Source organism: Dermacentor silvarum, chromosome 7 (genome assembly GCF_013339745.2).
Source record: "Dermacentor silvarum isolate Dsil-2018 chromosome 7, BIME_Dsil_1.4, whole genome shotgun sequence".
Lineage (NCBI taxonomy): Eukaryota > Metazoa > Arthropoda > Arachnida > Ixodida > Ixodidae > Dermacentor > Dermacentor silvarum.
The window spans coordinates 73,243,854-73,260,443 of record NC_051160.1 but is presented as its reverse complement, the minus strand read 5'-3'; the positions used below and the strand labels follow the sequence as shown (position 1 = coordinate 73,260,443).

The window sequence follows — 16,590 nt, the reverse complement described above, 5'->3', positions numbered from 1 at the left end:
GAAGGAGGCATTCCACTTGCCACCTGTTTCCTTTTCTGTCCATTTTATGTATGAGTTTTCAGAAATAATCCCAGGTGGTGGAAATTTCCGGAGTCCCCCACTACGGCGTGTCTCATAATCAGATCGTGGTTTTGGCCCGTAAAACCCCATACCTAATTTTTTTTTTTGTAGCGTTAGCTACACTGGCCTAGCCAAGCCCGTTTCGCGCGGCACCTCAGGAGCCGTGCTGCGCATGCGCAAGGATCAGTGATGTCACACGGCTTGCGCACCGGAGCCACCGGAGCCGCCACCTCTCGCGCACTCCGCCGCCGCCGCGCGCGACTCACCGCCGCCGGTCTGCGCATTCCAGAGGAGTGACGCCGTAGCCGTGGTAGACGGTTTGATGGACATATGGTGAAACCATTCAGCGATATTGTAAGAGACGCTCAGGCGGAGCAATTGCCGGCCTTGATCGCCAGGCTAAACCCGCCTGTTGCTACAATCCACCACCACCACCACCACCACCGTGGTAGACGCACTGGCGTCGGCGCGCGCTCGCTGTGCAGTCGCCGTCTGACACTGCGCTGGAGCCGCTGCGCTTCTGACTGGCGTTTGCCAGTGCGGTATAGCTATGGAGAAGGAGAGTGCAAATGCTGCTCAACAGCGAAGAAGAACGGAGAAGCTTGACTCATCGGATCCCGAAGTAGTTGCCTGGCAATTAGCGGTTGAGCGTAGGAGGAATGAATACATGTGCCACATAATACGTATACCGCATGTGTGTCATTGGAGCAGCAGTAAGCATGACAATCAAGCTAATCCTTGACAATCTAGAAAACCAGGAAAGCTAAGAATAATCAGCTGAACCTTTGCTAACGCTACGTATATCCTGGCATAGCCGAGCTAAGCCACTGCAACTTTTTTCAGAATGATTATAACAATAAGTAATATTACTACTAATAATAAAAAGAATCAAACAATACCTTCCTTACGTGCCCACGAAGATCCACGATGTCTTAGTACTGTTGCACGCACACCCTAAAACAGAAATAAAAACAACAGCACGGACCAGAACTGACCAGAACTGACCAAAACAAGCAATAACAAAACCATACTTCAGTAACATGCACCAACAAGACTAACAAAAAGTTCTGCTTAAAACAAACAACTTTGAAAAAGAAAGTGTACAAACAACAAAGCGCCATGTAAGTGCAAAAGAAAAAAGGAGGACAAGGGCAGTTTGAGAATGTGTGAAACTATGACACAACGCAAAGCTCTGATAAGAACAATGACAGCGAGTTCTGAAAATATCGAGATCATCAAAATAAGCTCATCAAAATAAGAACAAATAAGCAAAATGTCCTGTGGCTGGCTGAGTGTTGGTGATGACAGACAGGGACATGGAAAGCTGTATGTTCTCTGGTGATCTCTACATGATTCAACTGAGGCGTTCATGGCAGGTGAGGGTACTGTGAAATAGTTTGAAAGGTAAAAAAAGAAAGGTCAGCGCGATTACGTTAGTAGTGAATTAAGGTCATTGACAATAATCTAACAGTGCTAGAACAAGTTCCAGTGGCCGTGTTAGCAAAGCGGTGATGATATATCCTTAGAAACGTTTTTCTGGACCCGATCTAGAATTGCCATTCTAGGCAACCGACGCGTATTCGACTTCAGCGAAACAAACTGTTCTATACAACTTGCATAATGGTGTATGATAACTGCATTCCCTCGATGGTCTGCAAACGGAGCCAAAAAGCGCGTCCCTCGCATTGGAACGCGTTTAGTGTGAGCAGCAAAGTGTTAGGTTGTATATAACCGTCCACCGAGATCGTGGATCTCACCGACCTCACAGGCACCACGGTACAGAATCTACACAGTAAGAAAAAGAAAAACTTGCTAGTTTTCTTCTGAAAGTCACGAATTTGGTGTTAGCAGCATTCAAGGTGAGGTTATTATCTTTGCGCCAGTTAGAAAAACGAAAACAGGTCACTACTGCAGGATGCGGAACTTATCAACAATGTGAATTTCCTTTAAAATATTGATGTCATCGGCATACAGAAGCAACGACGAATTCCTAATAGCGGAAAGAACGTCATTATTAACCAATTCAGAAAAAACGGAGTGCTTCTAACACTAATCCTTGAGAGACGCTGCTAGTTGCCAGAATACGTTTGGCCAATGACGTTAACATAACATGATCCATCAAGAAGATAACTGCACAAGAGATTGATAATCGAAGAGTGAACATTAAATTGCGTAAGCTCGATCAGAAGCAGTGAGTGGCTGATTACATCAAAAACATTGCTGAGGTCACAGTGTGTGGGGTCAACTTGTCCCTTTGAAGTACCGGCGCAGAGATCTGTGTCATGAAACTCATGAGATTTCTGACAATGGAGTGGCCAGTGAGAAATTATTGCTGATTCGGAATGAATGAGCTCTTCACATTAATAGACAATATGTTGTGAAAAGCAAGCTGAAAAATCTTAGACGTGGCATTGAGAAGAGGAATCAGGCGAGAATCAGGCGATAATTCGAAAGATCGGTTTTACAGCCAGCCTAAAAAGCATGAAAAATCAGAACAGTTTTCCGCGTGTGAGGGAATGTGGAAGCATTCGCACAGATATTAAATATTGATTTCAATGCTGGAGCAAACATACTGCCGTAAACTTTCAGAATTGCGGATGGGGTGCCATCACGGCTGCTAGATATGGTAGGCTTCATGCGCTTAAGGCATTCCCTGATGCATTTTTCAACAAACAACACAGCACTAGATGTCGAAAATGGCGTACGTTGCTGACTAACACCAGCGTTGAGACCTGAAGCTTTATATAGGAATGAGAAATCGGGAGCAACACATTCCACAACTGCTTGGACTTCTACGCCTCTAGAGTCGAGCAGGTCAGAACACTCTCCATGATTACTAGAGCGCTTGCAGATATACTCCCGAAATGCAATATATGTGTCGTAATCCTTCTTGGAGAGGCGTTTGCAGGGAGTTCGAAAAAAGCAAAATTCTTATCTCCACTCAATAGGCATAAACTTCTGGATTTTCAGTGTGCGCGATCTTTATGCTTCAGGGCAGGTATAAGTTCACATCTGGAGAAACGGGGATATTAGAGCATACAGGTATGCATTGGGAAATGTATTTGCACATACTGCTCAAAACAAGGTTCGTAAATTGATCTACTTTGTCATCAGCGCTGGTTTTATCTGTAAACAGTAAACAATCGGTGGTGGACAAGAAATCGCATAAACCAACAACATAAACCAAGTAAAGCGAGAGGATTAATTTATGCCACTGCAGGAACTCTACTCAGGGTTCACACATAGGCAATTATCTTTAGTGACGGGTGGTATTTACCGGGACTCACGTAGAGATGTAAGCGGCTAAAAAAAAAAGACATTGAGAATGTCGGAAACAAACAGGTTTTTTTTTCGTTTTTCATTTACCAGGATAAAATTGAAGAAAGAAAGCGTATAATGTCACACAATACAGAACCTGCAAGAGAATTTCGTCAAAAGGAGGAGTTTGGGAGCTTGCTAAGCGCCTGGATCCATCCATGTGGTGGCAAGGACTTTGTTTCAACCCACCCTTGATACCCCTTGTCTGTCGCGTACTGTAGATTCCCGCTTCTTCTGCGGCATGTAAAAGAAGCTGCTCCGAGTTTGGAAATCGGCACACCAAGCTACGCAGCAGGCTCTCAGGGGATGACATGCAAGAACTTGTGTGCGTGCACTTGAACCTCAATGTCCGGAAGGCTTCTTTCACAGCACAGCGAAGCACTAACGTGTCAAGCGCAAAGGAATCGGAGACAGATTGAAACAAAAGTCGGTCTTGATGCTTTGATGTGAAATCAATGCCTTGACAAGAAATCCTGACTATATTTGAACCCGGCAGCTCTGCCGGGCCTTTTGTGATGCAATATATAATTATTATTACTGTTATTACTCTAATAATAATTATTAATATGAACAATCAAAGTGGTGTGCAATTTGTACACCTTTTAACAAAAACATCGTGGAGTTCGCACCAAAGCACGTGAATTTTTCAGCACTGTCATTTCTTCTTTTACTATTTTTGTTATTTCCGAAACTTGGCTCTGCAGTAAAATTTCTTGAAACTTCTTTCCACCCCGCTACAACGTCTTCCGCAGTGACCAGGACTTCAGCGAATCTACACAAGAAAGGGTTTGGCGTACTGATTTCTGTCGACAGGTAATTGAGATGGGTTCGCAGCAACGACAAAAAAAGGCTACAGGAGCCGATTTGGCTATAAGTCAGCATAGCGCGCTGTGAAAAATGGTTAATTGAATGTTTTTATGTACCACAGATTAATTGCCCTGTTATGTATGAAGTCATCTCCTGTATTGAAAGTTTAATATATTCCCATAGCAAGCGCGGAGTAATCCTTCTGGTTGATTTTGTTACTCCTGGAATTGTTTGAAACACGTTTAGATATTCTGATTACAATCATAAGATGCATAACAAGTGCAGCCTGTGGCTGGATTTTCTGCCCTTCGCTTAACTTCAGCAGCATGACTGGATCGCCAATTCATGTGGCAACTCCATATACCTTTGCCTCTCGAATACTCAAGTTATAGATGGCTCTCGCTCTGATGCTTCCCTTGTGCTCTAGAGATGTAAAATTTGATGAAATTTTGAGGTGCGTGAAAAAAAAATGTTTTTTTTTCTTGTTTCTTTTTTCTGAAAAATACGAAAAATTGAAACAACGACGATGCGCACAGAGCAATGAAGACCACGACACATTTGTTTCTTTAACATTGAAAAGATTATGATTGTTACTGCAAGCAAGTGCCCCTGAGCCTGAAAATTGATGGCCTGCAAAATCCCATTTTCAACTACGATACATTCGTATGAAGGATTGTTTTTTTATCCTCTCAAAACAGACCTTGGTTCGTAAACGAAAAGAAATTATGTTGTGTCGCTGAGCGTAGTAAGGGCGGAAAGAAACGATGCGGGAAAGAAAGACACTCAAGGGAGCGTCTGGTCTGTCCGCATCCTTTCTTTCCGGCCTTATTTCACTCGACTATACAACATGATGCACCAACTCACCCAACAGCCAACAATTCCGAATTTAAATTACTTCGATGCATAAAAATAAAAAAAGTAAGTCAGCGTGATCCTAGCTATCGCGTGTCCTACAGGACGCATATTAATCTCTAACGGAATTTTTTCATACGTGACGTGGCCCTCTAGAAAAACCATTGGATTTATTACCTTCAATTTCCTTCGCAGCAGGCTGTAGTACGTTGTATAAAATGTTTGGCGCTAGGCGACCGGTTAGTATTTCAGATATTGAACTACACGTTTGGGCACTGATCTGTTCCTTAGTGCACTGCTTTGACGTATGGTTTATCTATGGTTCAAAACATGCTAGTTATTATTAAAGTCATTTCACTTCTAGTGAATTCACAAGGGCAGTCTCAATGCATGCCGTCTTCAATGTTATTCGAAATGGGGCTCCCGGGCATTTCGTGATGGCAATAAACGAAAGTATTTAAAATTGAACGAACAAATTCCATACACTTCACCTTCCGGACCAGCTCCAGTGATTGAAAAGGGTATTTAAAGACATAACAGTGAAGTTGAACCGTGGCAAGTTATGTAAGATCGCCTGATACGAGCTATATGCAATTTTTTATGCACATTATATTTTAATTGTTACATCAAGCACTCGTGCAATAAAATTTCGCCGTCAGTGCTATACACTAGCTTTTGAAATCCCAGAGGGTGTCTATTATGGACTTGTATACAGAAGAGTATGCGTTACTAGAGAGTGCAACCAGTAATTTTGGTAGCGCATACAGAATACGAAGAAGGAGGGTGGCGTTAGCTAGAAGCAGCTCTATAGCCTAGTGATAGCGTTCCGGTTATTGCTTCATCCTGGCGTTTTTATCTAACATATCTATGGATAAATATGCCACAACCTTAAAACTGGCGTATGTCACCGCGAGCCCCCTAACGTTACCATGTGGCACAGCAAAGTCAGAACTATCTAGGCTAGACTAGATGAAGCATAGGAATGTCCACTGACTATCATGCACGAACACCATGGTCCCAATACGTGTATCGATTTGTGACGTTTTAAGAGTAATCCTAAAGTCACCGTTTGGTGGTTAGGTTGATGGCTCCAGGTGACTTTAGTGGAAAACGCACCTTCCTTTTTAAAAGACAGTGTCCCTAGAGGAAGCATAAACTTTGTGTGTTAGTACATGGAGACCGCCACCTGTCAAACCATTAAAAAGCTCCTCAACAAGTTGACACCGAAACAGACACCTTTGGAGCGCACTTCGCGTGGTGATGATCCTGTTTTCATTGTAGAGGCCTATTGATGCCCGCCGCGAAAGCAGCTAAACCTCGAAACTGACGGGATCCTTTTTCGAGGAGCTACTCCGGCCACTAGCCAGGTGACGTCACAGGGGCGTCCCTTCCGCGTTGAGCACGTCGTCATCATCATTTATTGGACCCGTAAAGGTCCCTCGTTAGGCATTACATAAAGGGGGGGGGGGGGGTTGTACTCAAAATATTGCTACACGCGTGCAATATTTGGCTGTTTGAACGAGGCGCGCGGGCACTATCACTCGAGAAAGGGAGAGAGAGAAAATAATTTAATGAGAGGCAGGGAGGTTAACCAGGACTGAGCCCGGTTGGCTACCCTACACTGGGGAAGGGAAAAGGGGAGAGAGATCAAGAGAAGAATAGAAAGATAGGAGCAAGAACGAATTGGGTTCGCGCTGTGAATCCAACTGGTCAGTGCTGCAACCACTCTTGTAAATATATTCTGTAAGTAGTTGCTCGTCTAATTGACTCGTCCTTCGCGTAACAATATAACAAGTAGGTAAACGAAACCAATAATAAAAAGCGCACAGGCAACTACAGTGAAAGAAGTAAACGTACATGAAAATGTAGCAATTTATACATCAAGATAAAGCCTCAAGTTTTCTTTATATTTTTACAGAATCACGCTCAATGACAATAGAATTGAGATGCTGATTCCGTTCTTGAATCGTGGCAAGCAAGAAACATTGATGAAATGCGTTAGTTGATCCATGTATACGTTGGATGCTCATGGAGTTGAATAGGTGGGTTAACGTCCGGACAGGTGGAATTAGAATTGAATAGCGCAGGTTAGGAAATTTGTAGCATAATTTGTGGAATAGGCATGAGCGAGAGAGTTCACATTCTAGTACATTATAGTCGAAGCGCAGCCACGACCGGTTGTGAGCGCAGCGCATGGATGGAGTAAATGGAGAAAGAAAGCTTCTCGTTCGTCCATGGTGCAGCGTAATGCGCTGCTGCTAGGCGGCCGCTTGAGAACATCCGTGCAATCATGGATGGACGCAGTGCCATACTTCAGCCGCGTAGCGAATTACCTTATCTCACTAGTCATCGTTTTACCAATTCGCCTTTAAAGAATCAGCAAGTTGCGAACGCGCTTACACCGAGCTGAAAGCATTAATTACATTGATTTAGGTAAGCAATACAGCGGCATCCTTTAGTTTGGGGCGACTTCGGTCTTTCTGGACTTTTACATTCTGTTCAAATAGCGCAAAATACGATGGAAGAAGAAAAGGGAAGTACACAGGAGTAACACTGCTGGCTTCAAGCTGCGCCGGGGCAAGAGGTTATTCAGAGTCCAGACGCGCGAGGATAACTTGCTGCACGTTACATGCACACTATCAGAAAGTCCAAGCCCAGCCCGGGCCCGCGTCAAAATACCTGAGCCCGGCCCGGGTCCAAGTCAAAAAGAAAATGCCGGGCCCGGCCCGAGCCCATGAAAAAACTGCCCTACCCGGCCCGGCCCAGCCTATGGGCCGGGCCAGGCCCAGGCTTTCGGGTGCGCCCGAACCCGTGCAGTGCTCTACTCCTAAGTACTTATATAATTCAACCTTGGATATTATGGATGACTTTAGTCTATAAGGATAGGTAGTGTTGGAAAGCTTGCGTGAGATATGCATAAACTTGCACTTAGTTATGTTAAGCTCCATCGACCAATCTAAACACCAGTTTTCCATTATTTGTAAGTCCATTTGTAGGGTTGCCTGGTCACCGGGGAAAAAATGCGACGGTATAACACACAGTCGTCAGCGAAGAGATGAGGAAAAGCAGCGACCCAAAGACAGAACCTTACGGCACGCCTTAGATCACTTCGAGAGTGGCTGAATGACACCCCCGGATGACGGTGTACTGAAAGCGCTTCATGCGAAAACAGTTAATGCAGGATAATGACAGGGAATCAATATTGAGTTATGAAAGTTTAAACACGAGACGTCGGTGTGGGACGCGTTCGAAAGATTTGGAAAAGTCTAAAAATATGACATCGGTTTGAAATTATGATTCCAAATTAAAATGAAGGTCAGTTCTAAATTCAACTATTCACATGAAAGACCAGGGCGCAAACCGCGCTGCTTTGAAAAGAAAAAGAGTTATTTTGAAGTTGTTTCGCGATTTGGGAGTCGCAAACACATGCTGCCAGCAGTAGACCAATACCCTGCAGGAGTAGCCCTCAACGTTTGGACTCCTGCAAGATGAAGAGAACGCACAGAAAGCATTCGGTATATAGGTGACGCCCCATGAAAATAAGATATAAGTAAATAGGAAAAGAAAAGAAAAACCAAGGAGACGGAAGTGGATCTTGCCACTAAGATAAGGCAAAAGGTGGGAGATAACTGTTGCTAGTGGGCACTGTTCGAGGCAATTAGAGAAATACTCCACACGCTTCCTGGGCCCAGTGCATTAAGACATTTTTTCCATCTCGTTAAATCGTTCACGTATAGTAATACGTAAACGCTTTAAAAATGTTACTCTAAAACAATCCTGAAAGGTCGGTTTCGACTCCAAGTTCACAACCAAAATTTCCTGCTGTACAAGGTTGAGAGACCCTTTAAACAAAGCCTTCTACTCGTCGATGAACTTCAATGAGTTCAAAACGGGATGTGGTACTTCAATTTCTGTTGTCTTATTGCTTCGAAGCTATGCTATGCGCTATTAATGATGAGGTCGAAGTCTATTACAAATTCGTTTCTCTGTGAGTGGTACTATCCATTTTCTATACCATAGGCTGCAAAAAGATGAAGATAATAACAGAACACGCTTTGCAGTTTTCGATTTCTTCATGTGTAATGAAGCTAACAGCAATAGTTAAGAGATTCGTACCAAATTAAAACACACGATCGCAAATTACTACACTATTGCCAAGAGCAACCTGAAATAAGGAAACGACTTATCAAGCCACCAATTGCATGCAAGTATTTGAATCAAATTTATACTTTAAATAATTGCTTTTCATTTTGTTTGCATGTGAGTAATTTTATCTGTAACCAGGTACTTTCATTAAAACAATTTCATAAATTGAACACGCATCGCCTGTCTGATGCTTGGTTCTTGGGAATTGTACTTTCTTGTTTAGACAATCCCTGAAGCTCGACAAAATGTTTGCTCTTCTATTTGCAGGTGCGGCTACAGGAATCAATAGGAGAAGTAAGCAAGCATTGTCGTCATGAATATCGATGACTGCAGAGACGTGGATGGCTTGTGGATTCACAAGTTCTTTCATGAAGACCAAATCCGCTCCACACTAGCATACAAGCCACGGCAGGATGACATCTTCATCGTAACGTACCCGAAGTGCGGCACGACGTGGACGCAATACCTCATCCTCAGCATACTAACTGACGGGCATCCACCAAAAACTGTTGTCGACTTCATGTTAGCGTCGCCTTTCATGGAAATGATGGGTGCTGAAGGGGCCGACAGGATGCCCAGGCCGGGTCTGTTGAAGACTCACCTGCCTTTCAATTTGCAGCCATACTCACCTCAAGCCAAGTACATCTACGTCACACGCAACCCGTACGACGTTTGCGTGTCGTTCTACTATCACCTGAAGGGCATGACACCCAAGACAGTTGACGTCGCTTTCTCCAAGTATTGCAAACTGTTCATTGAGGGTAAAACCAGCTTCGGAGACTACTTTGACCACTTGCTCTCCTGGTACGCGCACCGGAATGACCCAAACGTTTTGTTCTTCACCTATGAGCAGTTGAAGACAGACACAAACTTCTGGACACTGAAGATTGCGGACTTCATGGGTGACCAGTACGGCAAAAGGCTTCGCGAGGACGCTGCTTTGCTAGGTAAAGTGATCAACGCGTCGAGCCTGAAGAATATGCAAGGCATTTTCAACGACCAGATGCGTACGCTTGTAAAAGACATGCTGAGCTTGAGTCCAGACAAAGCGATTAAATCAATGGAGGTTTACAGAGAAATGCTTGCTCATGAGGAGCCACTGCATGAGGATGAAGGGTTTGTTCGCAAGGGCATTGTAGGAGACTGGAAATCTCACTTCACGAACGAGCAGCTTCAGGACATGAAAGCATGGATTACCGAAAAGACTAAAGGGTCGGACGTTATGGATTTATGGAAAGATCTGGATCTACCGTGAGAACTACATATATTTTACTGTGCGTTAGTGTATATATCTGCAATGTGGAAACCCAGTTGCTCACTTCACCCACGTTACTGCCGTGTCTAGAAATGTAAAGCTCAGGAGATTGTCACGCGACTAAAACGGAGAAATAAATGGCAGAATGTTCAGAACTAAGTCAGCTTAGAATTGCCGCCGCGATTTCACACGAGCCATAAAATATACTATTTCGACAAGCGTACGCCTGCTGAAATTGTAGCGTAATGGTGGTGGCGCCATTCGCGATGAACGCATATCGTATTTCCATTCAGCGCCGCCAAGCTGCGTGGAAATTTCTTTTTACGTTTTTGCCAGACCCCATAGATTTTACGGTTACTTATGCATGCCGTCTTACAAGTATGCTACATATCTGAACAATTTCATTATTTCGAAGTTTTGGTGAAGTGCTCCGACTGAGGGACGTTTAGGTCGGCTTACAATAAAAATATGGTTTGTTTCACTGTTGTTGACGTCTCTCGAGCTAAAGTTGCTGGTCAGGATGGGCGAATTTTTTTTTTACTTTCACTCATTTTGTTTGTGTGTGTCCGTGTGGTTGTGTGTGTGAGTGTGAGGGAGATGCTAAATTTAGGTTTAGTGGTCTGCAGGAAGTGCTCGATCACTATCGCACTTAATTCTACAAAAGAACCAGTTAGGTGTCTTTGCCTCTTGGTAAATATTTTCATGTGACGATGCTTCTGGGTTGCTTGGTTTGATAGAGCAAATTATGACTATAACTAGTGCCTAAAAACTGCGACTGCAATTTCGTAGCAAGAGGCGACCTTAGTCAACCAGGGCGAGTTACTGCCAATCATTTTTTTTCTCTCTGCTATCGTCGTAAACAGCAGCTGCTTTACAATGCACGTATGAATAAATCTCAACAAACCGGTGGATTATGAGACAAGCTTCAGGGTGATATTCTTACTTGTTTTTAGCTATTTTAGGCAGCTGTTGGCTTATTCGTGCACTTACCCGGTTTTTATTCCGAGGATGTCGCCGGATATCTCAGCCATGTGTCATCTATGTAGTCATCACGCCGAGTCACCATGACGATCCCAAACGATAAGCGAGTGAGAGAGTGCGAAACAGCGTGTACAACCATGCTGCGTTACCCGCCGTGGTGGCCTAGTGGCTATGACCTTGCGCTGTATGCACGAGGTAGCGGGATTAAAGGGACACTAAAGAAAACCGGAAGTTGAGCTTAAATGGTAGATTATCCTTTCACGATCAGATCCATACCAGTCTTACTGCAAACAGAGGTTTAATAAGCGAGAAAAAAGCGAAAAACTAAAGCATAGGGGCTGACGCCTCGTCGTATTTCCCGCACTACACGTTCGTAACGTCACAGATCACAAACGCAGCCCGGTCGCGATTGGTCGAGAGCGATTTATCGCTGTTAATAAAACACAAAATTAAATACACCTTAAACCTAAATAAACCGCATTTGCCAACTTTTTAAACCATTTCAAGAGAGTAAGTACAAGTTTAGCGCAAAATTACATAAATAAGAAAAAATGGCATGGCGCTATATCCGGTCGAGTTTGTTTCGTTGTTTCGTTTTTGCTCCATGCATCATCGCGCGCGCCTGTTCTGCTCTACAGTGTTGCAGTGTTTGGTTGCGTTTTGCGTAGCTCAAAAAAACGGCGACTTCACTGGAAACAGCCAGAAAATGCCTCGTGTGTGTAGTGTTGAAGGCTGTATAAACGCCCCAAGGGCGCTTGTTCAGGGACAGCGGCAGTGTTGACCCGATTCTGTCCTTTCATGTGGTGCCGCGCGATGAGCCCCGGCGTTTTCAATGGCTCAGTGCTCGGCCGATGATAAAACGGCAAAAGAGCCAGAGAAACCGATGGTGTGCTCTCTGCATTTCTCGCCCTCGGATCATGTATATAATCCTGCCCTCGGAAAGTATCTCGGCGTGCCCCAGAGGCCAGTCCTTACTCGAGCAGCTGTTCCCTGAATGCGGCCTTCATCAAACCCCCTACCGGTGCCCCTGCAGCAGCAAACTGGCGGCTTGGTGAGTGCTGAATGTAATCAAATAGAGCCACGAAAAAAACCATACCGAGTACGCGCGCAACTTTCTACGCCTGTTCTGTCGGGAACATCGTCGCCTGGTGGACCGGACGCCTCGCCCCGTCGACGAAAACGAGGCTTTGCTTTCCGCCTGCGGCGCCGGTGGCTGACCGCCATCGCACGCGGAAACACCTACCACTCGAGCACAGAGGATAATTTCGCGCTCCGTTTCACTGAATATCGCTGACATGTAGTCCTACTTCCCTGGCGAGGTCTTCGTTGCAAGGTTCAGCTGCAGCAACGGTGTCCATCGCGGTGAACGCAAACGCAGCGGCCATGCAGCCATGATGAAGCCAGCGCCTCGGTCGTTTATGCAAGCGGTGACGTACCATGGCGCCCTCTGATTCGCTGAGAGCAATGAAATCAGAGACGACACTGCTTCAGCGCCAAATATGGGATGAGAGAGATGATTGGTCTTTGTTTACGAATTTCTCGGCTAATAACTCATATTTTTGCACCCAACAAAAACTGCATGAATTCCTGAAGGTCCCTCTTTTATTCCAGCTGAACTTCCTGTTTCTCTTTAGTGTCCCTTTAAGTCCCAGTTCGACGGTCAGAATTCGCTGGGGGCGAAATCGAGAAACGCCTGTGGCCGTGAATTGGTGGTACGTCAAATATCCCCTGGTGGTTCGAACTTATCCTGTGTTTCCCACTACTGCCAAGATCACAATTGAAGCGCGTGGTTGTGGCCACGTTAGGCCCCAGAAATTATTTTAATTTAGGCAGGCTTTATTAGCAAAAAGGAGAGTGTACTGGATTGAAATTTGTAGATGTCAAAAGTGAATGATCATTTATATGATTCAAAGACACGTCTTTACAGCGTGTCAATCCTCGCAAGAGCACTGCCAGCCCTATCTGGAGCAGGCTTTAGGATCGCTTTACAATGTTTAGAGCTTTTACGTATACAAATGAGCTTGTGTGACAGGGTGGTAATAATAAGAAGAATGAGAAGCTTTATGCGTGCGTATCTTATTGTGTTTGTGATGGTATTGGGTACAGGATTACTCCAGAAAGAGAGAAAAGCAGCCTGAAGAAGCACAAACACACATCAGACTTGGATTGGACGTACACATTGGACGGCACACACGCTGCAGTTCCCGAAAATACATTCTAGAGGACAGGCAGCTATATATAGATTAGTTAAACGTAATCTAGCTACCTACAGTTCATGCAGAATCAGGTGTCGCTGTGTCGGAGATGTCATGGAACCAATGTCGGACAGCAGTGTCGGACAGCAGTGTCGCACAGCAGGGTCGGACAGCAGGGTCGGACTGCAGGATTAGATAGCCTCGTGGAGCTCAGGTGGCCCTGCGCAACAGTCGATGAACCGGAGCCTCCGCGTGCCTGGTTTCGCGACGGCGGGGTTGTGCTCGGGAGCACGCAGCAGCAGCCCACCGGGTCACGTCCACAGCCAACGAGGTAGCCCTGCGGCCACTCACCCGAACGCTCGTTCAGCCAGGCTCAGGAGCGCCAGCCCTCCTGGACCAGTTGTCCAGCGGAAGAACTGAACGCGGTGGCCTGTCAGCTGGTGACAGCTTTGATTCGGGTGCTGACGTAGAGACGCGGATGGCGATAGCTTCTATCCAGCCCTCCTGGACCAGTTGTCCAGCGGAAGAACTGGACGCGGTGGCCTGTCAGCTGGTGACAGCTTTGATTCGGGTGCAGACGCAGAGACGTGGATGGCGATAGCTCCTATCCAGCCCTCCTGGACCAGTTGTCCAGCGGAAGAACTGGACGCGGTGGCCTGTCAGCTGGTGACAGCTTTGATTCAGGTGCAGACGTAGAGATGCGGATGGCGATAGCTCCTATCGAGCCCTCTTGGACCAGTTGTCCAGCGGAAGAACTGGACGCGGTGGCCTGTCAGCTGGTGACAGCTTTGATTCAGGTGCAGACGTAGAGACGCGGATGGCGATAGCTCCTATGGGCCGGACGCCCAGTGAGGAAGCTCTGCAGTCGAACGCCGAACCTGATGCACTGCTCACGCCACGGGCCACGCTCTTTCGAGGCACGCATTTCGAGGCGCCACTGTCGACGCTCACAAATCGGTGTCGATGATGATGATGACCTTAAGGTAGAAACCCTCTCGCACATAACTACTCAGGGATATTTCCTAAGAGTCGGTGTCCTCTTCGCCACCGCACGATGCACTCACTGCCTTCATATGGTTATGGTTTGCACTCTCGTGTACCATATATTATCACTTTGATCTCTATCGTATAGGCTAGATTCAATTAGGGCACCTCGCGCAATGTATTTAGAGCAGCTCCGGTATACATCGAAGCTCCAGGTTCACCACCTCATCACAAAGTCACAATACCACCAATCGAGCTAAACAGTGGGCGTCAAGCCATGTCAATAGCACCATGGAGCCCAGGTCAACATGGGAATGGACAATTTTCTCTCCCACGAAAACACTTCTTTGTAGGTCAAGTGTAGGGAGCACACCGATACCAGCTGTAGCATTCACCTACATACGGAAAATAACCATATATTCGATCAATAGATACACCTATCTCTATATCTACTTCCTTTGTTGATTACAAGTGGGATGACATATTTTTTGAAGTCAGTTGAACATATAAACAAAAACAACTCCCGAATACAATAAATGCGATGGCCGTTTCTAAAAGGTTCGATATAGGAACAGAAAACCAACCTTTCGACAACTGTCGACAAGAATGTTTCCTTGCGCAATAACCAAGTTAGTAACAAGTACTCCGGCAATTGCAATAAATTGCAGTAAGTTTGGTTACACGTCGACCTAAAACAAGGCAAGGAAACTAAGAGAACTAGAAAATTGTTTCACACATCTATTTTCTTCGTCCCCGCTAGATTTAGGAATCACCTAGAACGCCAAACTCGCAGCATTGCCAAACAAGAGTACTTCAGCCGCGATCTAAAGTTGGGCGTCTTACAAGGAATATTTAGCGCACGGCTGAGTCCGATATACCCATCCAATTATATATAAAGCGCAGTAATGCTTTTACGCTAACACCGAACCGATTTCACTGAAATTTGTAGCATTTCAGAGAAAGGCAAATTCTATATCGCCTCGCATACGCAGAATTTTAATTTAGGGCAGGCAGTATTTTACAACTAATTCCAAATAGTCGCAAGTGTCGTAATTATACCATAACAAATCCATAACACTGCACCAAGAGCAGATATCTCAGCTTTGTAAAATACATCTGTTAGAGCGCCCGAAGCGGAAACACTTAATATATGAATTGACAGCCTTCGTGAAAAATGCACAATCTTTATGATGGTTTATCATGATATCATGATAAACCATCATGACATCATGTATATCATGACACGCATGTCATTCATGTGGTGACATTTAAGTTATATTATTCATGTCAGTCCATGCATGTATGCCATGTAATTCATTGCAGTTAGTATATCGAGGCAAAGAAACGACCACGACGGCATCACGTCATTAATAGCATTTATGTCATGAAACACATGCCAGGAAGAGCATGTGATGCCACCGATGTCATGACATGACACACACATAAGCATTTATTGTCATGACCAACACATGCCAGGAAGAAGCATGTGATGCCACCGATGTCATGACATGACACACACATATGCATGTCTTAACAAGAGAAGAAGCGGGAACCGAGAGGCTTGATTTTGTTAATCATGAACACATAAAGCCAACCGACAATGAAGCCAAGGAAAGCATCGGGAGGAAATTAAGTGTGGTTGAAATTGGAATGTAGAAAATAATGAAGAAAAGGGAAATGAAAGTGGACGAAAAGATAAATTGTCCGCGGCGGGAGCGAAACCCGCAACTTCCGCATTACGCGTGCGTTGCACTACCAATTGTGCTACGGCGACGGCCATCAATTCGTCGACCAACTTGGGTATTTACGTTTACTTGATCTAGGCCGAGGAGTGTCAGAACCATGGTGGGCGGATGTGGAACATCCTTTTTAGCCCAATGGCCTCACGTAATAGGTGCTTTTGAGAGAACAGGCGCGTGGCAATTCAATCGATGCCATTATTGTCTCAACACGCATGTCTTGTCATCTATGTGAGGTCATGCAAGCATCATA

General features: G+C 45.1%; 1 protein-coding gene across 3 annotated transcripts in view; it reads left to right on the top strand.

The window, feature by feature from the left end:
* The window catches only part of LOC119458225 (sulfotransferase ssu-1), a 51,301-nt gene that overhangs the window by 17,809 nt on the left and 16,902 nt on the right, over positions 1–16,590 (top strand). For 2 of the 3 annotated variants that reach the window (XM_049670860.1, XM_037720057.2), the window contains exon 2: positions 9,451–10,934. The exons of the other annotated variant lie outside the window; for it this stretch is intronic. In XM_049670860.1, coding sequence (XP_049526817.1) covers positions 9,497–10,438 — 942 coding nt within the window. In that variant the 5' untranslated portion in view covers positions 9,451–9,496 and the 3' untranslated portion in view covers positions 10,439–10,934. Of the gene's footprint in view, positions 1–9,450; positions 10,935–16,590 lie in introns of those variants that run through there. 3 annotated transcript variants of the gene reach the window in all.